Source organism: Chiloscyllium plagiosum, chromosome 23 (assembly GCF_004010195.1).
Source record: "Chiloscyllium plagiosum isolate BGI_BamShark_2017 chromosome 23, ASM401019v2, whole genome shotgun sequence".
Lineage (NCBI taxonomy): Eukaryota > Metazoa > Chordata > Chondrichthyes > Orectolobiformes > Hemiscylliidae > Chiloscyllium > Chiloscyllium plagiosum.
The window spans coordinates 42,784,954-42,809,397 of NC_057732.1; the positions used below are offsets into that span (position 1 = coordinate 42,784,954).

Consider the following 24,444-nt stretch of genomic DNA (forward strand, 5'->3'; position numbering starts at 1 on the left):
AACACACACAAATGCACACATGCACACAAACACACACACAACACATCAACACACAGGAACACACTCATGTACACAAACACACAAGCACACAGACACAACGCACACACATGCAACATACACGTAAACACACACAGATATACACAAACAAACACATACGCAAAAACACACACACACACACACACATTGTGCCATTATATGTGAATTGAGAAGGGAGACCTCCGTGTAGTTCCTGTGGGTCAGCAAAGAATGAGGGATGGGCTTCCTCTTGCCTCTCCAAAGGAGAATTAATTTATTGACAAATCACTATCATGGCAGGTGCTGAATTATAATGTCAGTACGAAGGCAGGTATCAAGACTCCAACATTGTAATATGCAAATGATTGCAATACATTGAAAATACAGAAATCCTTTATTTATAAAATAATTTACAGAATGAATCAGACATATCCCCAATTAAGCAGAAAGGAAGCATGTATCCTTTCCTTTCGACTGAATTGTGGCCGCTAATCTGGTTTTGGATCCTGCTGGAATATAGTTTGAGAGGCCGAGGCCAAGCTAATACCACCAGCACACTGCCACTCCATGTGTGGTAGGAAGTGTCTGCATGCCTTTTGTTCATGGGTGGATCACAGCCAATATCTGGTTCTGTCACATTCACACTGGCTCCCTCAAGCTCTCTCTTACTCATATGTATAATGTCTCTCTTACATACACACCGGTTCATCCTCACAGGAGAAAGTGAGGGCTGCAGACACTGGAGATCAGACTCAAGAGTGTGGTGCTGGCAAAGCAGGTCAGGCAGCATCCGAGGAGCAGGAGAATCGATGTTTCGGGGCATAAACCCTCCCTTCATTCCTGATGAAGGGCTTATGCCTGAAACGTCGATTCTCCTGCTCCTCGGATGCTGCCTGACCTGCTGTGTCTTTCCAGCACTCCTCTCAACCCCGGTTCACCCTCATATCATGAGATATGCACAATTATGCTGAGACTAATATATACTCACACAGACATACTCGTTCTCACACAACAACATGGTTGAATATGTGTCAGGGTAGGTACAATAGATTGCATTTGGAAATAAAATTGAGTTAAAATAGTAGAAGCGTGCACAGGGTGGTATATAGATGGTTTGGAGATGCTGATAGCTACAGAGAGAGAGAGTATGACTAACGGAAGAAGATACAGAGAAACAGATAATCCGATGTATAGAGAATGTAAGGTGGAAACAGGCAAAGATTAGCAAGAAGAAAACAAACAAAGCAGTATTCAGCGGTGACAATGGAAGCCTGAGCCTCGAATGCCAATGGGTTTGGAGTTCCTTGTGTTGCTGAAAGTCCTCTCGCCTGTTTCGGTGGTTGTTGGTGCCTCTGTGCCAATGGAATGGGACAAAGCTGAAACCCTGTCACTGTTCCAGTATTTACAATAAACCCTGTTTGAAAATATTATCACACACCTGCAGGCAGCTGGGACTTGAAGTCAGGCCTCCTGGTTCAGAGGTAGGGCTATTACTATCACTGTGCCACACAATTGCCGCATTATTTAAGGCTAGATTCCAGGAGCTACTGTGGTGGGTTTTGAACCCATGTAATGCAGAGTACTAATCCAGTGACATTATCACCATCTCCCCCTGTTGTTTCCACTTTATTACCGGAGCTGCTGAAGTAAACCAGACTGTGGTGCAGAGATTTACAAGTGAGCAGTTTTATTTTCGCTGCAGATTCTGATTAAGTCTGAGGCAAACGGCAAGGCTGAGACCAATCCCTGCCAGGGTTGGTAAATTCACACACAGTGGTCCGGTAGTATGGGAAACATGGGGAGAGTAGAAACTGCCGGCTAGTCCTGAGGACAGACGTGCCTCACCGTTTCCATGCTTCACTCAGAGGTCAATGAACAGGCATCCAATCGCATGATCCTATTAATAGAGTTGAAGTACCCTCCCTGATTACAGCAATTACCTCTATGATTGGGACATTAGTTTAATTGCCCATATAAAGCCATTAACTTTGACACAGCCAATGTAAATCCTCTTGACCTGCGTTTGTGCTCAGTGTGCCTCATCCAGCTCCCACTACAATGCAGTCCTCGTTCACAAAGGCAGTCAACTTGAAATTACAATGTCGCTGCTCAGGATACAGGAGGTGCTGGCCCAAGGCAATTGTTTCTCTGTGATATTCATGTCAGTTTGATTCAGTAGACAGGACTCTCACCTCCCTGTTCACCCGATAGTGTATTTGAGTCCTGTAAATAAGGTGACTCACAACAACTTACAGTACTTTGATGTTGTAAAATGTACTAAGCACTTCTGAGAAGTGCAAATCAGATAAAAAATTAGCACCGAGTCGAAGGAGGCGATATTTGGACAGGTGGAACATTGAAGGAGTATAGGAATAAGTGGAAATGTTTGGAGTGGAGGATTCCAGACTAAAGGCAAGGCTGTCTCTGATGAACCTGCAGAAAGTCAGGAGCCACCTATAGCCTGAGTAGGAGGGTCACATAAACCTCAGAGGATGCAGCCATTACTCCTCAGATTCTAGATTCGTAGAATCCCAGTAGTGTGGAAGAGGCCATTCAGTCCATCAAGTCCACACCAACTCTCCGAAGAGCATCCCATCCAGACCCAGCATTCCCTATATTTCCCATGGCCAATCCACCTAACCTGCACATCCTTGGACTGTGAGGGGAAAACCCACACAGACACAGGGAGAATGTGCAAACGCCACACAGACAGTCCCCCGAGGCTGGAATTGAACCTGGGTCCCTGGTGCTGTGAGGTAGTTGGGCTAACCACTGAGCCACCGTGGTGGCAAAATTTCTGTTTGCTGTGTGTAGCTGTGAGCATTCTCTTTGAAGTTGCCCTGAAGTCATGCCCAAACATCTTACCAGGTGTATGGCCTGTGAGTGGGGCCTCTTTCCTCACTGTGTGAGGTGTTCCAGGTTGTTATTTGACCATGCCTTATGCAGTTTAGAGGGAATGTTTGTTATTCACAGGCAGTGCACTGGAACTGTGTTTAATAGTGTGTACCCAACCTCAGTTATCAATATCATATTTTACCTGGTCAAAACAAAGCCTATTTCTTTTAAAAAACAAAGTTCTGGAAGTCAGCCTGACTACATTGGTTCATGGTAGATTTTGCTCTCAATGATTTGCAAATTATTGAGTGCAAGTTGCTTGAAAATGCTTTTCAAAACAGAAAAGGTCTTTAGCCATTAAATGCACACAAGACTAAAGTTATACAGCAGTGAGCTCCGAGTGAAGGAAGTCACTAATTCACCAAATTATTGGAGTTTGTTGAAGGAGTAATGTGCACTGGGAATAAAGGGGAGCTAATGCAGATAAAGGAAAATATAATGTATTTGGATTTTTGGAAAGCATTTGATAAGGTACCACAAGAGATCTTATTGTGGAGAATAAGACCTCATGGGGTAGGGCATAACATTTAGCATTGAGAGAAGATTGGCTGGCTGGCAGAAAACAGAGTATACATCAATGCATCATTGGCTGATTGACAAGGTGGAAAGAGTGGAGTCATGCAGAGTGTTGCAGCCGGGATCTCAGTTTTTTATAATTAACAACAAAGACTTAGATGAGGGGAGCAAAGGGACAGTTTGAAGAAGACACCAAATTAGTAGGCAAGTATTTTGCAACTAAGAAGTAAGGAAGTTGAAGACAGCTATAGATAGATTCAGTGATTGGGAAAAAAATAAGACAGGCAGAATATAACAGGAAAATGTGATGTTTAGTTTCTCACAGCACCAGGGACCTGGGTTCAATTCCACTCTCAGGCAATTGGCTGTGTGGAGTTTGTAGATTCTCCCTGTGCCTGTGTGGGTTTCTTGCTGGAGCTCCAGTTTCCTCTCACAGTCCGAGGATGTGCAGATTAGGTTTATTGGCCATGCTAAATTGCCCATTGAGTCCAGGTATGTGCAAGCTAGGTGGATTAGCCATGGGGAAATGCAGGGATATAGTGGGGTGTGGGTCTGAGTGGATTGCCCTTCAGAGGGGCAGTGATGGGGCTAAATGGCCTGCTTCCACACTGCAGGGATTCTGAGATTTAAACAGAGACCCACTGTGGAATTCCAGAGTGTAGAGAAATTTAAGTGACCTGGTAATAGATCACAAAAAAGTTAAGATGCAACATGTAATCAAGGAAACAAATGAAATGTGATCCTTTATTGTGGTGGGAATTGAACATAAGCTGTTCTGCTTCAGTTATAATGGGCACAGTAAGAGACCACATTATATTAAATTCCCTACAGTGTGGAAACAGGTCATTTGACCAATAAGTCCACACTGATCCTCCAGAGTAACCCACCCAGACCCATTTCCCTCTGACTAATGCACCTAACGCTACGGGCAATTTAGTATGGCCAATTCACCTGACCTGCACATCTTTGGACTGTGGGAGGAAACTGGAGCACCCGGAGGAAACCCGCGCAGACACAGGAGAATGTGCAAACTCCACACAGACAGTCGCCCGAGGCTGAAATCGAACCTGGGTCCCTGGTACTGTGAGTCTGCAGTGCTAACCACTGAGCCACCATGCCACCCATAAATCTTGAATACTGGGTACCACTTTGGTTGCTGATTTGCAGTAAGATATGATTGTGTTGGAGATGGTTCAGTGGAGGTTAGCTAGACTGAGATCTGGAATAAGTGAGTTGTCTTGTGAGCAATAGTTGGACAATCTGAGCTTGTTCCTTCTTTACAGTGAGTCCAGAGGGAGGGGGCACTAAATAAAAATTAGAGGTCACTCTTTTAAGACAGAAAGGAGGAGAATTTATTTTTCTGTGAGTTGTGTGGCTAAGGAACTCTGTGCCTCAGAAGGTGGAGGAGACGGAGGAGGTTCATTGAATATTATGAAGATAGAGATGGATAGATTCTTATAAGGCAGGAAATTCAAGAGTTATCAGTGGTAGATCAGAATGTGGAATTCAAAACACCAACAGATCAGCCGTGACCTTATTGAGCAGGCTCAAGGGGCTGAATGGCCTACTTCTGTTCCTATTTATTTTGTTAGTACCACATTTATCCTACACATAACTCCATCTGCACTATTTGATGACTTTTGAAATGGGAAAGTGGGTCATTTAACTTGGGCTTCAGGGAAGGGTGCTAAGTATAGTTTAGTCAACATCCCTCACATTCATGGAACAAATGTTATTTTAAAAATTCAAGTACATTCAGTCCAAATGGAATCAATGGACCCTCAGTATTACAAGTCCTGGAGGAAGTGTAACTTTTGTTAACTAATTCTGACCATCTTTATAGAGGTGCTGCAGCAATATCTATTGAAGGCAGAGGGCTTGCGGAATTAGAGAGCTATCAATTCTGCTGCTTGATTTTCTTTCTTGAAGTTGCCTCGAAAGGAAATTTCTGTCCCTTGAAGTAATTTGGGAAAGGGAATGGGAGAAAATTATAGAGTAATTAAGCATGGATTCTGAAAAGGATGAACTAGGTAAGCTGTTAATTGATTCCAAATTCCTTTAAAAAAATTGAATGTGTTAGACCAGGAGGAAAGCAAATTTATTCTCAGACATAAAGCAGAAAGCGCTGGAGGAACTCAGCAGGTCTGGCAGCATTCGTGGAGCGAGAAATGGAGTTGAAATGTCACACTGGACTCGAAATGTTAACTCTGTTTCTCGCTCCACAGATGCTGCCAGACCTGCTGCATTTCTCCAGCATTCCCTGTGCTTGTTTCAGATCTCCAGCATCCTCAGGACGATGCTTTTATTTATTTTTTTCTCACAATCCTGATACCAGCTTTAAACATCTTAAACAGTTGTCCTTTTGAATTGCAGCTTGCATAACTCCAAACACCACAGTCCCCTGCTAGTGCAATGAACTTGCTCCATTTTCTACTGTTTAAAAGCAGCCCACACTTTATTTTTCCTGAATTCAGTGAGTTCAAGATAGTTACTTTTATTTGGAATGTTAGTATTATTGGCTGGGTCAGCATTTAAAGTCGTAGAGGCATAGAGATATATAGCATGGAAACTGACCCTTCGGTCCAACTCGTCCATGCCGACCAGATATCCTAACCTAATCTAGTCCCATTTGCCAGCACTTGGCCCATATCCTTCTAAACCCTTCCTGCTCATGTGCCCATCCAGATTCCTTTTAAATGCTGTAATTGTACCAGCCTCCACTACTTCCTCTGGCAGCTCATTCCATACATGCACCATCCTCTGCGTGAAACAATTGCCCCTCTCACCCTAAACCTATGCCCTCCAGTTCTGGATGCCTCAACCCAGGGAAAAGACTTTGTCAATTTATCCTATCCATGCCCCTTATGATTTTATAAACCTCTAGAAGGTCACCCCTCAGCCTCTGATGCTCCAGGGGAAACAGCCCCACTCTATTCAGCCTCTCCCAGTAGCTCAAATCCTCCAACCCCAGAAACATCCTTGTAAATCTTTTCTGAACCCTTTCAAGTTTCACAACATCCTTCTGGTAAGAAGGAGACCAGAATTGCATGCAATATTCCAAAAGTGGCCTAACCAACGATCTGTACAGCTGTAATATGACCTCGCAAGTCCTGTACTCAATGCTCTGACCAATAAAGGAAAACCATTTATTGCCCACTGATAGCCTAGTGGTATTATTGCTGGATTATTAGTCCAGAGAGCCAGGTAATGTTTCTGGAGACCTGGGTTTGAATCCTGCCATTGTAGCTTGTGGAAATTGAATTCAATAAAAATCTAGAATTAAGAGTCTGATGGTGACCATGAATTGATTGTCGGAAAAACCCACCTGGTTCATTAATGCCCTTTAGGGAAGGAAACTGCCTTCCTTGTCTGGTCTGGCCTACATTGGACTGCAGACCCACTGCCAATGTGGTTGACTCCTAACTGCCCTCTAGAGTGGGCAATAAATGTTGATCTATCCAGAGATGCTCTCATCCTGTAAGTGAGTTAAAAATAATTCTAAATTGCCTTGAGAAGATGACACACCACCTTCTTGAACCACTGCAATCTATCAGGTGTATGCATCCCCACAGTGTCCTTAGGGAAGGTATTGCAGGACTTTGACCCAGTGAGCATGAGGATATGTTCCTCAGTCAGGATGGTGTGTGGATGGAAGGGAACTGCCCACCTGCCTTCTGACCTTGGCACAGTAGTCACAGGTGCAAAAGATGCCATTGAGAACCACTGGTAAGTTGCTGCAGAAGCATTGTGTGCTTCTGACACACAGTGAAAGCCCTCTTACCTGAGGAACGACATTCAATATGACAGGGACCTTTCAACATTTTCTCTCAATTAAAGGGAACATATTTCCCTGGATCTGAAAAATCATTGTGCAGGTCTGTATAATTGGAAAATAAAAAAAAAACAGAAGAACTGTGTGTGCTGGAAATCAGAAGCAAAAACAGAAATTGCTTGAAAGGCACAGCAGGTCTGGCAGCATCTGTGGAGAGAAATCAAAGTTAACGTTTTGGGTTCGGTGACCCTTGCTGAGAACTGATGGTAGTTAGGAAAAAGTTTTTTTTTAATGCACATATCTGCTGCATAAAAGCCAACTTTTTCCTAGCTACCTTCAGAGGAAGGGTCATTGAACTTGAAACGTTAACTCTGATTCCTCTCCACAGATGCTGCCAGACCCACTGAAGCTTTCCAGCAATTCTTGTTCTTTTTTTTATAGTTGCAAGTGTATTTAAGTGTATGTCATGCTCTTCCTAGAGTTTCCAACTTAAGCACAAACATTCTTAAACAAGGAAATATTTTTCAAGAGTTTGGTGCTGGGAAAGCACAGCAGGTCAGGTAGCATACGAGGAGCAGGAAAATCGATTTTCGGGCAAATTCCTGATGAAGGGCTCTTGCCCAAAACATCGATTTTCCTGTTCTTCAGATGCTGGCTGACCTGCTGTGTTTCTCCAACACCACACTCTCAACTCTCGTGTCCAGCAACTGCAGTACTCACTTTCGCCAAGAAAATATTTTTGTCTCGCAAGTATGTAATGTATTTAGACTGAGCTCTGAAAAATTCAATTTGAAACATCAACTCTATCTCTCCCTCCTCAGTGGCTGCCAGAAGCTGCGTTTTTCCAGCTGTTTTCCTGTTTTTGTTTTGAATTTCAGGCTCTGCAGCTTTTGCTTTTATGTAATTTACCCTGTTTGGCCTTCAGCTGCAGTAACGAAGAATGTTTATGTCAGTAACTTATACATTGGGCCCATCAGTGCCGATTACAAGTAGCAATTCTTTACACAAAATTGATTCCTCTTGGCATGTTTAATGTCCTGAAATTTGTAAGCAAGCGTCATCTCATTTTCGTAACTGGCATAACATTTTTCTTCCAAAATAAATCTGAGGTAAAATGATGCTTGAGGCCTATCGAACAGATGAAGCCTGTCAGAGTTTCATTAATATTGTTGCCACCCTGAGCAGCTGCGAGGTACGGAGAATGCTATATATTTTTTTGTCTCTGGCTACCTCCTCCCCCCTCCTCTTCTTGTATGCCAAGATAAGCTGTCACCAGTCCTGGACACGCTAGAAATATTATAATTGTCAGCTAACACGATTCTTCCACGGTGTTTGAGCAGAATGAGAATTTGCTGCCTTTGAGCGGCCACACCATTCATCTTTATCAATGCACCAGGCGCCCACCTCAAATGTTAACCCCATAGTGAACTTATGTGTTGTTTACCAGTCGTTTCACTCCATTAGCATCAGTTTCCTACTTGGGAAAACTGTCCTTTTATTTCTCCAAATAATGAATACTTATAATTGATTAAATAAATTTGGGGGCAAAATTATGTGCTCATCATGGTTATGGAATTGCAATTGTTTTGTTTAGGTTTTGCACATACACATCCAAAAAGAGATACTTTTGGTGTAAGATGTGTTTTTACAACCAGACATATTTAAAGTGTAGAGAGTTTGGCAGAGATGTTCGTGCTAGTGGTAAGGATTGAAGTACTGGACAAGTGTCACTTCCAATTTGCGATTTAGCCGATTTCATCTCTATGTCCTGTTCATTATTGCCACTTAATTTCTTTTCTCTCTTCACTTTGCTGCAGGGGACCCTGCAGAAGTTTGTGGATGACCTCTTTGAGACCATCTTCAGCACGGCTCACCGAGGGAGTGCACTGCCTCTCGCCATCAAGTACATGTTTGATTTTCTGGACGAGCAGGCAGACAAGCATCAGATCCATGACCCTCACGTCAGACATACATGGAAGAGCAACTGGTGAGTATTGAAGGGACTGCGTGTAGGGTGGACAGGGGAGCCAGTGACTAGACCAAGCCAGCATGTGTAAAGATTAGATTAGATTAGATTACTTTACAGTGTGGAAACAGGCCCTTTGGCCCAACAAGTCCACACCGACCCGCCGAAGCGCATCCACCCAGACCCATTCCCCTACATCTAACACTACGGGCAATTTAGCATGGCCAATTCACCTGACCTGCACATTTTTGGAGTGTGGGAGGAAACCGGAGCACCCAGAGGAAACCCACGCAGACACGGGGAGAATGTGCAAACTCCACACAGTCAGTCGCCTGAGGCGGGAATTGAACCCGGGTCTCTGGCGCTGTGAGGCAGCAGTGCTAACCACTGTGCCACCGGGCCGCCCACAGGATGGAAATCGTTGGCAATGGGTGGAAGATCCAAGGCCTCGATTCAGCTTTCAATGTTGAAATGATTACTTGAAGAGGCCCAAGACCGTGATAGCTTTCCATTTTTGTAGATACTCTTACTCAAGCTGTTCCAGTGCACACCAGTGCAGCAGGTGGGAATTGAGCCCAGGTCTCAGAGGCAGGGACACTACCACTGCAGTTCCTGTCCAAAAGGGGAGATGATGCTTTGCATCATGTTTGACAGTTCTGCATTAAACATCGGGAACCTTGCTCTGGAGTGGCAGCCTACGAGATTAGATTAGGATATCTGGTCGGCATGGGTGAGTTGGACCGAAGGGCCTCTTTCCGTGCTGTACATCTCTATGACTCCATGTTGCAGAGGATGATAGGGCTGGGGAAACTGAAAGCCTCTGGTTTCTCCTCTCGTCCGGTCAAGCTTATCGTTCTGCTCACCTCTTCCAGGCAGTTATGCCCCAAGTGATCATGGCCATTAGCAACTGTGTCTCAATCATTTGTGTCCACGTCCACGTCCACGTCCACGTCCACGTCCACGTCCACGTCCACGTCCACGTCCACGTCCACGTCTTTCATATCTCATTTGGGCAGGGTGTCCTTGTGGTGGAATAGTGGACACCCCAAGGAGTCGTGACCCAGTTCACTGTGCAGATACCGTTTGGGTACAGAGCCGTCACTGTCCGATGAGTGTGACTGAGCTGGTGCTGATGCTGTTGATTTAACAGTGAATACATGCTAATGGAATGAGCACACTCCAGCATCTGAGTTCATGGCGGCTTCACTCATTCAGAATGAGTTACGAAGCTTTGGTGTAAGGAAAGGGATTGTATAGTAAAATGGTTTGTTATAAATTATATGCATTTGCATATCTTGACACTGGAATTCCAGGGGAATTTATTACAGTGGCAGTAATTGTGAAGTAAGCTGGTTTATTGGGATTTGAGACTTTTTTAGAATGTTAACTCAAAAAATGTGTGTGGTTTGTTTGAGTTCTGGTTGAGATCATGCTTTAACAAGGGGTCTCAATGGGAATCAGTAAAGACAACTTGCATTTATATACCACCTCCAACATCATTAAAAATACAAAGGCACCGCACAGGACCATTGTTCTGCAACAATTGACTCCAGCCAAAGGTTGAGACATTAGTTCAAGCACAGTAATGGCTACAGTACCAAATAAGAAATCTCAAGGAATTGTGGAAACATTCAGATATAATTGATGAACAAATGCTGTGGGGAATATGAGCTGTATGCTTTGTGTAGTTTTTCAATTCCAAATCAAGTTAAGACATGAACAAGACTTTGCAGGCGTCACTTGGTTGGAAAAATAAGAAACTTCATTTTAAAACATTTTTCAAGTGTCTCCAATGCAATACGTTGAAATGGTTGATGTGAGTGAGGACAGACTGCAGAATCTTCCTTATTGCTTCATGCCCCTCACTGATTAAACTGCTGGAAGATTAAGTACTCATTTAAAAGTAATAAAAAATAAAGCAGATGCTTACTTTCTACCAGGCATAATGTCCTTAATTGTGTGGAAGTTGCTTCATTCATCATGCACAAGAGAGGGCAAAATATGCACATTTGCAGTCTGCTATTTCTATGACACCAGAATGTGGCCAAGAATTGATTTTATTTTAAATTAGTAGATTCCTTCCATCCCCCACTCCCCCTCCAATTCCTTGGTTTCCCCTTTATCCTGAAGGTCTTTCTTGTATCATGATCATGAGGTTAATGGCTGGCTATTCCTGAAACAGGAGAGGTTGCAATCACATTGAAAACCAACAACCTTTGTTAACTATTTACACTCAATACAAGAGAGGCTTAAACAGGACATCGCTGGACCATTCCACACTCAGGGTCCAGTGTCATGCAATCTGACATGTTTGTTAATACTGTCAGCAATCAGCTATTAATCTCGTGCATTGATTCTTAAACATAAACAAAAATTGCTGGAAAAGCTCAGCGAGATCTGGCAGCGTCTGTGGAGGGAAATCAAAGTTAATGTTTCAGGTCGAGTGATCCTTACCCGGTGTTGATTCTTGCTTTAGAGATAGTATCCATGGTGGCATCAGAACTCTGGTACCTCACCCAGGTAGACATTCTGTTTGGGAATGACAGGAGCAGTCAGGGAGATATTTGACCATGAGCTGAATTCTGTCCTAGTCCAAAGTGATAATGAAAAGGATGGTGGAGTGTGTTTTAAGAAGGGTTCTTAGGAGCAGAGGGTCTTCAAAAATGGTAAGGCTGCCAATGCTGGGACACAGGGAGAAAGCATTAAAAACGCTACAGTCAGGTAAGCAAAGAACTTGGGTTAGAATTAGAATCCCTATAGAGTGGCAACAGGTCCTTCGGCCCAACACCAACCTCCCAAAGAGTATCTCACCCAGTCCCATTCCCCGACTAATGCACCTAACCTACATATCCCTGAACACTCTGGGCAATTTAGCATGGCCATCTTTGGACGGTGGGAGAATGTACAAACTCCACGCAGTCACCCAAGGCTGCAATCGAACCCAGGTCCCTGGTGCTGTGAGCAGCAGTGCTAACCACTGAGCCACCCCAATTTGGAAGGGGTTCTCAAGAAATGCATTTAAACACAGAATTGACAATGATACGTTGGAAGTATGGGAGAGGGGTGAACATCCTCAGTGTGTGTGCCACTGTATGTCAGAATGGGAAAGGGGTGAGCAGTGTGCAAAATCCCTGCACTCCCCCAACAGTCCCACCCTAAGGTGCATAAAAGGTGTTGGACTCTGCGAGCCAGTAACCTTGGAAGGTATTGGAAAGAAGTTTTTCCTTTTTGGCTGAGCAGGAAAAGCTTTCCCACTCAGACAGGACCTTCCCACAAAATTAGAGTTAGAGTTAGGTTTTATTGTCACGTGTACTCGAGTGCAGGGAGACAAGAGTACGTTGAAAAATGTACAAAGTCACCATTCCCAGCATCATCTGAGGTACAAAGGCATCCAGGTCTTAGGTATGTAGTAGAAAAAAAGGAATAAAGTTAAAAGTTCAACATTACAGACCCTATGAAGTAGAAAAATAAAATAAAAAATAACGTAAAATAAAGACAAATGTTTGCCACGTAAAAAAGATTTGAAGTCGTTACATATTGAAACCCGACATTTTAATCAAAAGATTAAACATGAGGCTTCTGGTTAAGGGAGAGTTGAGCCATGAAGTGCTGTGATATTTTTGAATCCATTTTTATTTGAGCACATTTTCTTTTTAAACATAAATTCCTAAATCTGCCCTTTACTCAATCTAAAATTACTAATTTCCCAGGTCCTTGAGTTAACTTGGTTTAACTGAGAAGGATGTAGGTTTGACCCCTGACCTGCCCTCCCAGGTACTAATGCCCTAGTAAAAAGCATTGAAACATCACTCTCACTGTTTGGTGAAAGGGGGAGGCTTTAACACTCAGTTTGTTCCTGCACAGTCAGATATGGTGATGAAACGGTGAGGATCTTTTCATAGGGGTAGGAATTTCAGTTTTGCCCAGTTCTGAAAGAATTGGAGTAAGTTCAAAGTCATTTGGGACAAGCCAGCTACCATGAGATGGCAGGGACCAGGGCTCAGGTCTAATCAAAGCCTTTCTCCACCCAGAAAAGGGGACACCTTCCCTACAATGGTGGCCTGGCATCTGTGACTGTGTTTTTAATTCAAAATAGTCCAAAGGTGTGCACGTTAGGTGAATTGGCCATGTTAAATTGCCCATAGTGTTAGGTGCATTAGTCAGAGGGGAATGGGTCTGGATGGGTCACTCTTCGGAGGGTCAGTGTGGACTTGTTGGACCAAAGGACCTGTTTCCACACTGTAGGGAATCTAATCTAATCTAATCTAATCTAGACAAGCCCTGTATCCCTCTTGGCTATATAGTAGGGCACAGCTCCTTCAGAACTCAAACCCTGAGGGGAGAGTGCAGCCAGATGGGGCATGGACTGATACCATTGGGATCTTTTCATTTTCAGAGTTTGTGAGATCCCCTTTCTAACTGCCACGGAGAAGGGGCTAACCTGTGATGCCCACATGAGCTACCAGCTAAGACTGCTCACCGTCACCACCACCACCACATCCAGGGTAATTAGCGATGGGCAATAAATGTTGGCTAACCTGTGATCTCATGAATTAGTGAAGGGAAAGCTTTGTGCTGGCACGGTGACTCAGTGGTTAACACAGCTGCCTCACAGCAACTGTCTGTGTGGAGTTTGCACATTCTCCCTGTGTCTGCGTGGGTTTCCTCTGGGTACTCTGGTTTCCTCCCACAGTCTAATGATGTGCAGGTGAAGTGGACTGGCCATACTTAATTGTCCCATAGAGTCAGGGTTGTGCAGGCTAGGTGGATTAACCATGAGAAATGCAGAGTTACAATGATGGGGTGGATCTGGGTGGGATACACTCTGGAGAATCGGTGTGGACTTGATGGGCCGAGTGGCCTGCTTCCACCTTACAGGGACTGTAGGATTTAGAGACATTTGACAAGGTACCACACAATGGACTTGTTAATAACAGTGAAGCCTGTGTGATTAAAGAGTATTTCCAGCAGCTTGTATTTTGATTGCAGCTTTTCACTGTCAGGAGCATTTCACTTTTGATTAAAGGGGCAGTAATTGTGTGGATAGAAAGTTAGCTAAGGGACAAGAAATAGAGAGTAGTGGTGAATGGTATTGGAGGGAAGTGAATAGGGAACTCCTCTTGACCTGATGTTGGGACCTCTGTTCCATTTGATATATATTAATGACAAGGGTTATTGGAGCATGGAACATATTTTTCATGAGAGCAGAGAAAGCTGTGGAGGAATCTGACTGAGGTGTAGAAAACTTTGAGGGGCATAGACAGAGCAGATGGGGGTATCTTCTTCCCTTAGTAGATTGGATCAATAACCAAGGGACATGGTTTTAAAGTAAGGAGCAGGAGGTTTAGAGGAAATTTAAGATTTTTCACCTGGGTCTCTGGAAATCACTGCGTAAAAGAGTAGTGGAGTTGGGAATCATAAAGACATTTAGGAACTATTTAGATGAGCACTTGAAAGGCTCAGTGCTGGGAAATGGAACCAGCATAGAAAGTTGGTTGATGACCTGCCATCGGCACGATGGGCCGAAGGGGCTCTTTCCATGCTGTAAAAATTCCGTCGCTCCTCTGTGACATCATTTTAAAGTATTCATAAACACAGGATGGAATTGAATGTCAGTCATCGCTGCCAGTAGGTGGTGACAGTGCAACAGGAATGTAGTGGAAACCTCAGGCTAAAGGTGGGTGAAGGGATAATGGGCGTTGAGGAGTTTGGGTCAGTGGGAGAGGTGGATGCTGGGGTTCTAAGACAAAGACAGGGGAGTGATGTTCTCTGGCTCCTCCTCCACCTGAGATTGGGTCCCTCAGCCAGGCACAGAGGGCCAGACATCAAGGGACATCTCCTCCCCCTGAAAGTTGCTGATAAGTGCAACGGGATTGTGCCTGGCAACCATCCACAGGAGGAAGGCTTTTTGCTCCTTGACCATATTCCCATGCAGTGGCTACAGGGACACAGTGGGTGTTAACATTCTCATTTATGAGGGCTAACTAGCATTTCATGACCAGCAATGGGAATCCTGCGCCAGTCCTTTCCCACACTCTGCCATTGGGAAACTGAGGCAAGGTGTCACCCACAAACAAATAGGCCTGACAGCCATGGTTCCCATGGTGATGACCTGCCTTTGATCTGGGGTGTTGCGTGTAACAGTCAGGTTGTTCTGCTAAACCTCCAAGTCAGTGTTGTTTAGGCCACACCTAGATGCTGATCAAAGTTGGGCATCACAACTTAGGAAGCGGGGGAGTGGTCAAGGGAGGCAAGGTCTTTGAAATGTATTTGAGTGGTACCAGCAACTGGAGTGAAGATTGCAGAAAGTGGAGAGAGAGGTAAAGGATACAGACAACATCTGTAAGGAGCTGAAACCAATGGTAAGCAGCTGATTGAGAGTATGTTTAATTACACTTCTCAGAGCAGACTGAAGTTCACAAATAATTGATAAGAGCCGAGATTCAACTCTGAGCTAATTTCATCTGACCATACAGAAATCATTTCATCTGTTCAAGCGTACTTGCTGTTTATTACAGAGCTGCTGTGCAGTCAGGTCCAGATTAACAGTGTCATCAAAATGCCCCACTAGGTTGAACCCCAGGAAGCCCTAGATATGACAAGCTAGTGTGTTTTGTGATAGCTAGAATCAAAGGATATTGCCTGTTGAAAAGATTAAACCGTGAGAACCAAGAAACTCAATTGTCTTAATCAGCTGGAGCTGCTTGCTAGAGGTCTGAACAATTTAAACCATTCTTACTTGTTGATGGGATGTGTGTAGCTAACAAGGCCAGTATTTGTTGCTAATCCTTAATTTCCCTTTCTTTTTTGGCATTCCTGTGGGTCTGGAGTCATATGTAGGCCAGACCAGATGCATACAGCAAATTTCTTTGAATGATTAGTTTTGTGGCACTAAGAGTAACATCAAATCCCAACAATGGATGCTGATGGAATTTGAACCCAAAGTATTAACCTGGACCACAGGAATATTAGTCCAGTGTCATTACTACTACATACAGTCTCTCCTATTAAATGCTGCTTAAGGAATAGATAGACATTGTAGTGAGAAGAGAGTGGGGTCGGTATTTTGGGAAGGATGAGACCTGATGGGTGAAGGAGCTTGTTCGTTCCAAACTTACATTGAGTATTCTGCTGTAAAGCTGATCCTCAGTTGTCAGCTCTGGTTGTACATAATCTTGGAGATTTCATGACGTGACCTCCTGTCTTGAATTACCGCACCTCCACACCTCACTATTGGTCACTCAATGTGCCCAATTCCATGGTGAACCACCTTGCTACACCAATGGCAAAGCAAGTAGACCCTTCATTACCTGATTAGATTACTCTTGACTCTCAATCAAAGTGCACTGTCTATATTATGAACTGAAACCTTCAAGGTGTGGAGGAGCTGGTGTTGAACTGGGGTTGACAAAGTTAAAGATCACACAACACCAGGTTATAGTCCAACAAGAGCGCTGCTCCTTTAAGCTAGTGCTTCCAAATAAGCCTGTTAGACGAGAACCTGGTGTTGTGTGATTTTTAACTAAAACCTTCAAAGAATTTTTAAAAATTACTCTGGTGAGTTTCTCTTGGCTTTGTGGGCAGTAAGGATTTGGAGATCGATTCTCAATTCCTGGCGACTGCAGCACATTCCTCTGAGATTCGGTGACCACAATCATAGCTGATGGAAGAAATCGGCCGTATTTAACCCTGTCGTTGTTTCCTCCTTACAGCTTGCCACTGAGGTTCTGGGTGAATGTGATCAAGAATCCTCAGTTTGTCTTTGACATTCACAAGAGCAGCATCACGGATGCCTGCCTTTCGGTGGTGGCTCAGACCTTCATGGATTCCTGCTCAACGTCTGAGCACAGGCTGGGCAAAGACTCACCATCCAACAAGCTGCTTTATGCCAAGGACATCCCCAACTACAAAAGCTGGGTGGAAAGGTTAGTGCTGAGCATTGAGATCGACGTTGTCAATTCTGATTGCTTGGTTTCCTAAAGTTCCAGTACAAGACACTCCTGCCTGCTCTCGGTGCATCCGTCCCACTTCAATATCATTGACTGCCTGACATGCCCATCTTCAGCGATACACTACTTTCACCCAATGGGCAAGCAGATAGACACATTAATATCCAAATTGGATCAGTCAGCCAAACACATCCCCTGTCCAACACCCTTCAAAACCAATAAATAAAAGTATTGAATTTTATTTTCCATATACCTTTTTGTGTGCACCCCAAATGTTTTTATCCTCCAAATGTTTCTTTCATCACTGCGGCAATGTGCTAGAGATTAATTTTTATTTGCTGGAGGCTTGAGGATTCTGGAAAATGAGCAATTGCGCCTGGATCAGTGATGAATGAGTGGGCAATGGGGAGGGAGCAATGGAGAGATGGAATCAAATAATTCTTCAGTCAGTGCCAAAAGGGTGGAGAATGTGTTTCAATTAAGTTGAACTGTCATGACTTGCCAGTCACTGATGCTGCAGCTCTGATGAGCTGTCCGCCTGCCTGTCAATCCAACCTGGAAATCCTGATCGAGGTGCGCAGATGGCATTTGTCTGATTCAACACTCCTGAATCTCTTACTGTCAATATTGATAGTGACATGTTGATTTCAAAAAATAATGTGAGCTAAGGAGCGAGAGACCATTCGCAATGTCTCGGGAGAATAATTCCTTTATTATTTCATATTTCATAATAGCACCTTAGAGTCCTCACGAGCAGTAAGTTGTCATAGACAATTAGATTTCTCTGTATTTCAACCAAATTAAAGTAAATTGTAAAATTATTCAAAGTGGCATTTTTATAAGATTGAGTGTTTAATATTATTCAGTATTTACACAGAAACAGCTCATTTGACCTGCATTGAGTTGTTTACACTATATCCTCCCACTCTGCTTCATTGAGCCTGATCTCCATACACTCCTAACACCTTTTTCCCATTTGTATTTATGTAACATCTTTTCTGCGCACCTCAAATACATTTTTGGAAACAAGTTCCAGGTTCTTGTTATTCAACAGGTAGGCAAATGTCACCTTAATCCCCTGTAAGTGACTATCTCATATCTATAGCCTGGTAGTGGACCTACCCATAAGTGGAAGCAGTTTCTGGATGTTTCGCTTATTAGCATTCTGCTAGTTCTTCATCAAATCTTTCATAGCATCACAATTCAACAAACAGGCAGTTTTGGCTTTGTTACTTCTCTGAAAACTAACTGAGAAGTGTTTTTGCATTGCACGTATGTCTGTCACTTGACCTATAGGTTAGCAGAAAACTATGTATTGCAATAATATTTTCGCAGTAGAAAGGTGAACATTTTGCTTTTCTTCTCAATTAGAGGACCACCAATAAAATCACGTAAACGTGTGAATCCTTGAGACTGCGATTCTGATTCACATTGAAATAATTGCAGAAGGGAACCATTCAGGCCATTCCACACTTGCAGATTGGTCCGTTGTTAATCACTGAGATGAAGAGAGATTTTCCTGTTTTTCATCCAGAGTTTAACCTCCCTGACCATCCTGCACCCTTCTCCCACTTAGGTTTGCTTTCTCATTCATTCATGGGAATGTGGGCGAGACCAGCATTTATTGCCCATCCCACATAGCCCAGAGAATGATAGGGAGCTGCCTTCTTGAATCAGTGCAGTCCGTCTGCTCAGTTTTGTGAGGGAGGGAGTTCCAGGGCTTTGACTCAGTGACAATGAAGGAACCATGACATATTCCCATGTGAGGATGGTGTGTGGCTTACAGGAAAACTTAGCTGGTTGGTATTGTATCTGCCGCCCTTGTCCTTGTAGGTTGTAATGTTAGAAGTCACTGGTGAAGCAGCATTGGTGAGTTGCTGCCATGCATCTTGTATATAGTATACACTGTCACTGCATCACTAGTGAAGAGACTGAATGATTAAATTGGTGGATGGCGTGCTGGCCAAGCCTTGTCCTGGATTGTGTTAAGCTTCTTGAGTGTTCTTGGAGATTCACTAATCCAGGCAAATTGAAAGCATTCCTTCAAACTCCTGACTTGTGAATGCTGGGCAGGCTTTGGAGAGTCAGGTAGTGAGAATTTCATAATTGCCAGACTTTAACCTGCATTTGTAACCAGGGGTTTTATGTGGTTCATTCAGTTTCTGGCTAATGATAACTCCTATGATGTTGGTTGTGTGGGATTCATCAACGGTAATGCCATAGAATGCCAAGGGAGAAAGTTAGATTCTCACTTGTTGGAGATGAATATTGCTTGGCACTTAGAACCATAGAATCCCTACAGTACAGAAACAGGCCCTTTGGCCCAACAAGTCCACACCGACCCCCCGAACAGTATCCCAAATCGATTCCCCATTACCCACTTGTGTGGACTTGCCATTTATCAGCCCAAGTCTGAATGTTATCAAGGTCATGGTGCATATGGACTGCTGCTGTGTTTGAAAAGTTCTGAATGGTACTGGCTATTGTGCAGTCATCAGCAAACATTCCCACTTCGGACTTTATTTTTTGAGGTAAAGCAATTAATGAAGCACGTGGCCAAAATTATCTAATAGATAAAGTCAATAAATTAATGTTTTATCTGCCTGTTAGGTAGATGGAAAATGTCCAATGGAACTATTTCAAAGAAAAGTCATCCTTGTCAATTATTACCCCTCAGTCACTGAAAAAACAGATTATCTGGTTATTTTTATCATTGCATTTTAAGGGACCTTCCTGTGTACACTGGATGCTGCAATCCCCCACATTGTAAAAGTAACAATACTTCAACAAGGACTTCATTGGCTGTGTAGAGCTTAAAGGCACTGTGTAATTGTGCACCAGGAGTCTTCAAATTTCTGGAGTGGGACTTCACATTTCGATTCAAAGACAACATTGATAGCCATTGATAGTGCAGGACTTCCTCAGGGCTGCATTAGATTGTCAGCCTGGAATTTTGCATTCCAACTCTGGAGTGTGACTTGAACCCATGATCTTCTGACTCAGGATGCCATCACCCGAGTCACAGCTGTCCCTAAACAATAGAGTGAATAGAAAGCAGAAGTAGTTTAAAAATAAAACAAAAGCCCCCTAAATCTAGTGACACATGTTTGTCCCAGTAGACAAGAATTGGACTTGTGTATAGTAATGTGTTAAAAGCTCAGCAACAGCAGAGTGGATCCCATTGACAATGATTGATGCCCCCGGCTGTACTTCATGTCCTTTGATTAATTCCACTGCAGAGTCTGAAGGGGGAAAACAATGCCAAGTGTGACAAGCAAATTGGAGCATTTCCCTCAATGTGAATCCATTAAGAAAGCCAAAAAAAAAGGGAATTGTATTGCCTTGATCTTAACCCCTAATATACGTGTGGCAAATGATCTCATGCAGTAGCTAGCTGGTGAGCTGATTTCAATGGTTTTTAAATGTTTCTGTGTGGGCATCATTCAGTAAATATTATCACATTTCTGAGAAATCTCTGTAATGTTGACATGCTCCCGGTAATTATTTGCAACTATTGGCACATTCTAGAGGGTCTACTCCAATGCTGGCATACTCCTGGGGATTATCTGCTAATCTTGACACTCTATAATGGATTATCTGAAACCAATAAAACACTTCTAAGGATTACCTCCAACTACTGAACATCTTGTCAGGAATTATCTAAATATATGGTCTCACTCCCGAAGACCTCTGGTAAATGTTACCAAACCATCGAGGATTATTTGTAAGTATTGGCATTGTCTGTAGAAGAGGCTCCATTGGTTTTCTCTCCTGTAGGAACCTTGGCAGGAGTGACGCTATCAGTGGGACTGCCCATTACAGTACAAATGTTTACAGAGATTTTGAAATTTCCAAAAAATGTTATAAGTGTTCATTTCTTGGCCCACACTTTGGCTTACAGTTGCGCAGCACAGTTATGACATTGTCAGCCTGCCCAAAGATTCATCATTTAAAAAGGGAGGCATTATGAATGGGTAAGAAAAAGAATTGACGTTTGGATTGCTCAGTTTTTTTTTACTTCCCATATTGATGAGATGTTGCCTGTTCTCTGTTCTTAAGTATGAGGTAAGATTTGAGAAGAAACACAACTTGACCAACTTGTTTATTTGTCTCTCTTCTGTGCAGGTACTATGCAGACATTGGAAAAATGCCAGCCATCAGCGACCAGGACATGAATGCCTATCTCGCAGAGCAATCCCGTATGCACATGACTGAATTCAATGCGATGAGTGCCCTCAGTGAGATCTACTCCTATGTTAGCAAATATAGCGAGGAGGTAATTATCCTGTTGACTGAGACGCGAGAGATAGCAGAGACCAAACACAAGCATAGTCTGTTTTGTTTGTTGGAACATCAGAAACATGAGTCGGCATTCAGGACAGCTCAGCCATTGAATTAGGACCAGGGCAGATTTGCAGCTCCATTCCTTGGCACTAACTACCCTCATATCTTTACCTAATGGATACTATCCCAGTCTTGGAAGTTCCAAATCTTCCCCGAGAATGCATATCCCTTTGGGGAAGAAGGTTCCAAATTTCAATGACCTTTTGAATGACAAAGCATTTCCTGATTTCCCATGTGAATGATTGGCTCTAATATCTGTCTGCTTGTGTTTGATTTCCTGATCAGAAGAAATAGTTCATCTATATCTACCCTATAAAACTCTTTACTACATAACCCCACACAATCTCCTTTACTCAAAGGGATACCGGCCAAGTTTATGCTCCCTGCTATCATAATTTAATCCTTTGAGCCCCAGTGTCATTTTGTCTCAATAAGCAATAATTGTAAATTGAATTGTTGAAGGCATATATTGAATTGTCAAGGAAAGATCTTTTATTTTCAAAATTACGAACCTACCTGAACTCAAGAACGAGGAGGAGGAATATGACATTCCTTTCCCTTGAGCTTATTCCACCATTCAATAAAATTCATGGTCATTGGCAAACCTGCTCCACTCAGCAATAACATCATGGCTGATCTGATGGATCATGGTCTTGCTCTATTCTGCCTGACTGCTCCTTTATGCACAGCTGCCTGAAAACTAATTGACATCCATTGTGCAAAACATTTCCACCACATGATCGAATTGTGGATTCGTCCACTTGATTCATTTTGTAGAATCCCTAGAGTGGGAAAAGAGGCCATTCAGCCCATAAGTTCTGCACAGACCATCTGAAGAGCACCCCACTCAGACCCACAATCCGTATTTACCCAGTCCCCATAATCCTGCATTTACCACAGCTAACCCACTTAGTCTGCACATCCATGGACATTACAAGGCAATTCAACTAGGTAAAAACAAGGACTGCAGATGCTGGAAACAAGAATCTAGATTAGAGTGGTGCTGGAAAAGCACAGCAGGCCAGGCAGCATCCGAGGAGCAGGAAAATCGACGTTTCGGGCAAAAGCCCTTCACCTTGACCAATCCACCTAACCTGCACATATTTGGACTGGAGCACTTGGTGGAAACCCATGGAGACATAGGGAGAATGTGCAGACTCTACACAGACAGTCACACGAGGGTGGAATTGAACCTGGGTCCCTGGCGCTGTGAGATGCCACTGAGTCACTGTGTCACCCCTCTTTTTCAAGAGAAGGTTGTGAACATGCAATAGCATTGACCTGATTTCTTTGTCCCACTTCTACAGGGGAGCGAGAGCTTGTGTGCAGTGTTGGGAAAATGACATTTACTTACTGTTGCACTGTTACTGTTCCTGACCTCTTAGACCTCACTAGATACTCTTACAGAGCTCAGAGAAAATTCCCAATGTTTCCTGAATTATCCAAATCGCTAAGTGATGCTTCCCATTTTTCTTATCTTGGAGGATTACAAGCAGTTGGGGAAGAGTAATGTAGTGTACTGGATCCAGGAACATTGATAGACCTGACGATTCTTCTGTCACATTTGGGTCCATTATCACAGTTGGTTTCAGATGCCCAGTGTAGAGATGCAAGGTAGCATAGGTTTGTAAGGAGCCAGAGGGAGCACTGACTGTGGCCGTCTTAACAAGATGGTAGACCTCAAACAACACTTGCTTGACAAATCGTTGGCTTTTGAATATGAGGAAACTGTGTTGGGAATGCATTTACAATCTAACTACATAGCACAGCAAGCTCAGAATGACTCTTTGGCCTGTGTTCCTGTGCTGTACAGTTCTTTCTTCTAAACAGGTGGTTGGTCCCCCACAATCTATATGGTTCCGCACCTATCCAATGCCCATATCCCGCACTTTAAGTCAGATGTACCTTAATAACAATTAGTAATGGCCAACCTGGAACTGCTCCCACACAAACTTGCCAAAATGTAACATTCTCATTATCAAGATCAGCTTAACTCAGTAAAGCGTACCAATAGCCAGCAGCAGGGACAAAAATCACAGGCTCCAGTTACTGGGCCCATATGTGCTCATTTGTCTTGGATGCTGCTATTGACCTATCCCCATAAAATATGTAAGAATGTTATGTTTTTGTAAAATGTTGTTGAACTCAATACTAACATTCCTCTTTTTATGCTGACACCTACAGGTAGTTAATACGCTAGAATGTGAAGACCAGTCTCGGAGACAGCGATTAGCGTACAAACTTGAACAGGTGATTGCCCTCATGTCCATAGAGAGCTGAGTGGCACTACCAAGGAACGCTGGGTAAAAGAAGCCAAGCTGTGCCTGACTAAAGATGGTCGCCTTTCAAGTGCAAGTTATGATTGGTCACAAGCAAAGTCACCTTGATCATCTATCTTTTTCCATTATCTCTATCACTTAATCTTCTCGCCTCTCTTGCCACTCTCTCTCACCCAGAATGTTATTGGATATATCAAAAGGTCAGTGAAAGGTTAAAGCTACGCAAATCACTTCATGGTTTTTTAAAAATAAAGCAGTCATCACTCATGTGGAGAAAGAAAAATTGGCAAGGAACTAAGCACAGTGGTTTTCTCAGCCATCATCTGCAGAGGAACATGAGAGTCTTCATTCTTGCTGCTGAAGTTCATGGAACCAGGAAAAACAGAAAAATCTTCACATTCTGTGGGAGACTGCCAGTGATTTCCTTTGGGACAGATTAATATCCTGTTTGCTTCAGCCAAGCATTTGCCTTGCTGTGTTTTTTGGTTGCGGGGGGGGGGGGGGGGGGGGGAGGTGTGGGGGTGAAAAGCTGAGACTTTGTCACATCTTTGATTGAAATGTGATCAATGAGACAATAATATAGTTTCTTATGTGGTTGACTTCACGGTGAGAGATGGCAGACCACTGAGAAACAAAAATGTATGCATGAGCATTGCAGTTTAACTGGTGAAAGACTATGAGGGAGGGCAAAGAACCTCTTGCAAAATG

At 43.3% G+C, this 24,444-nt stretch overlaps 1 protein-coding gene across 10 annotated transcripts in view; it reads left to right on the forward strand.

The window, feature by feature from the left end:
* plxna4 (plexin A4) overlaps nucleotides 1-24,223 on the forward strand; it is a 619,179-nt gene extending 594,956 nt beyond the window's left edge. For all 10 annotated transcript variants that reach the window (XM_043714044.1, XM_043714039.1, XM_043714038.1 and 7 more), the window contains exons 29-32: nucleotides 9,016-9,185; nucleotides 16,877-17,089; nucleotides 21,239-21,389; nucleotides 23,642-24,223. In XM_043714044.1, the coding sequence (XP_043569979.1) occupies nucleotides 9,016-9,185; nucleotides 16,877-17,089; nucleotides 21,239-21,389; nucleotides 23,642-23,737 (630 nt within the window). In that variant the 3' untranslated portion in view covers nucleotides 23,738-24,223. The remainder of the gene's footprint in view (nucleotides 1-9,015; nucleotides 9,186-16,876; nucleotides 17,090-21,238; nucleotides 21,390-23,641) is intronic.
* The last annotated feature ends 221 nt before the right edge of the window (nucleotides 24,224-24,444 follow it).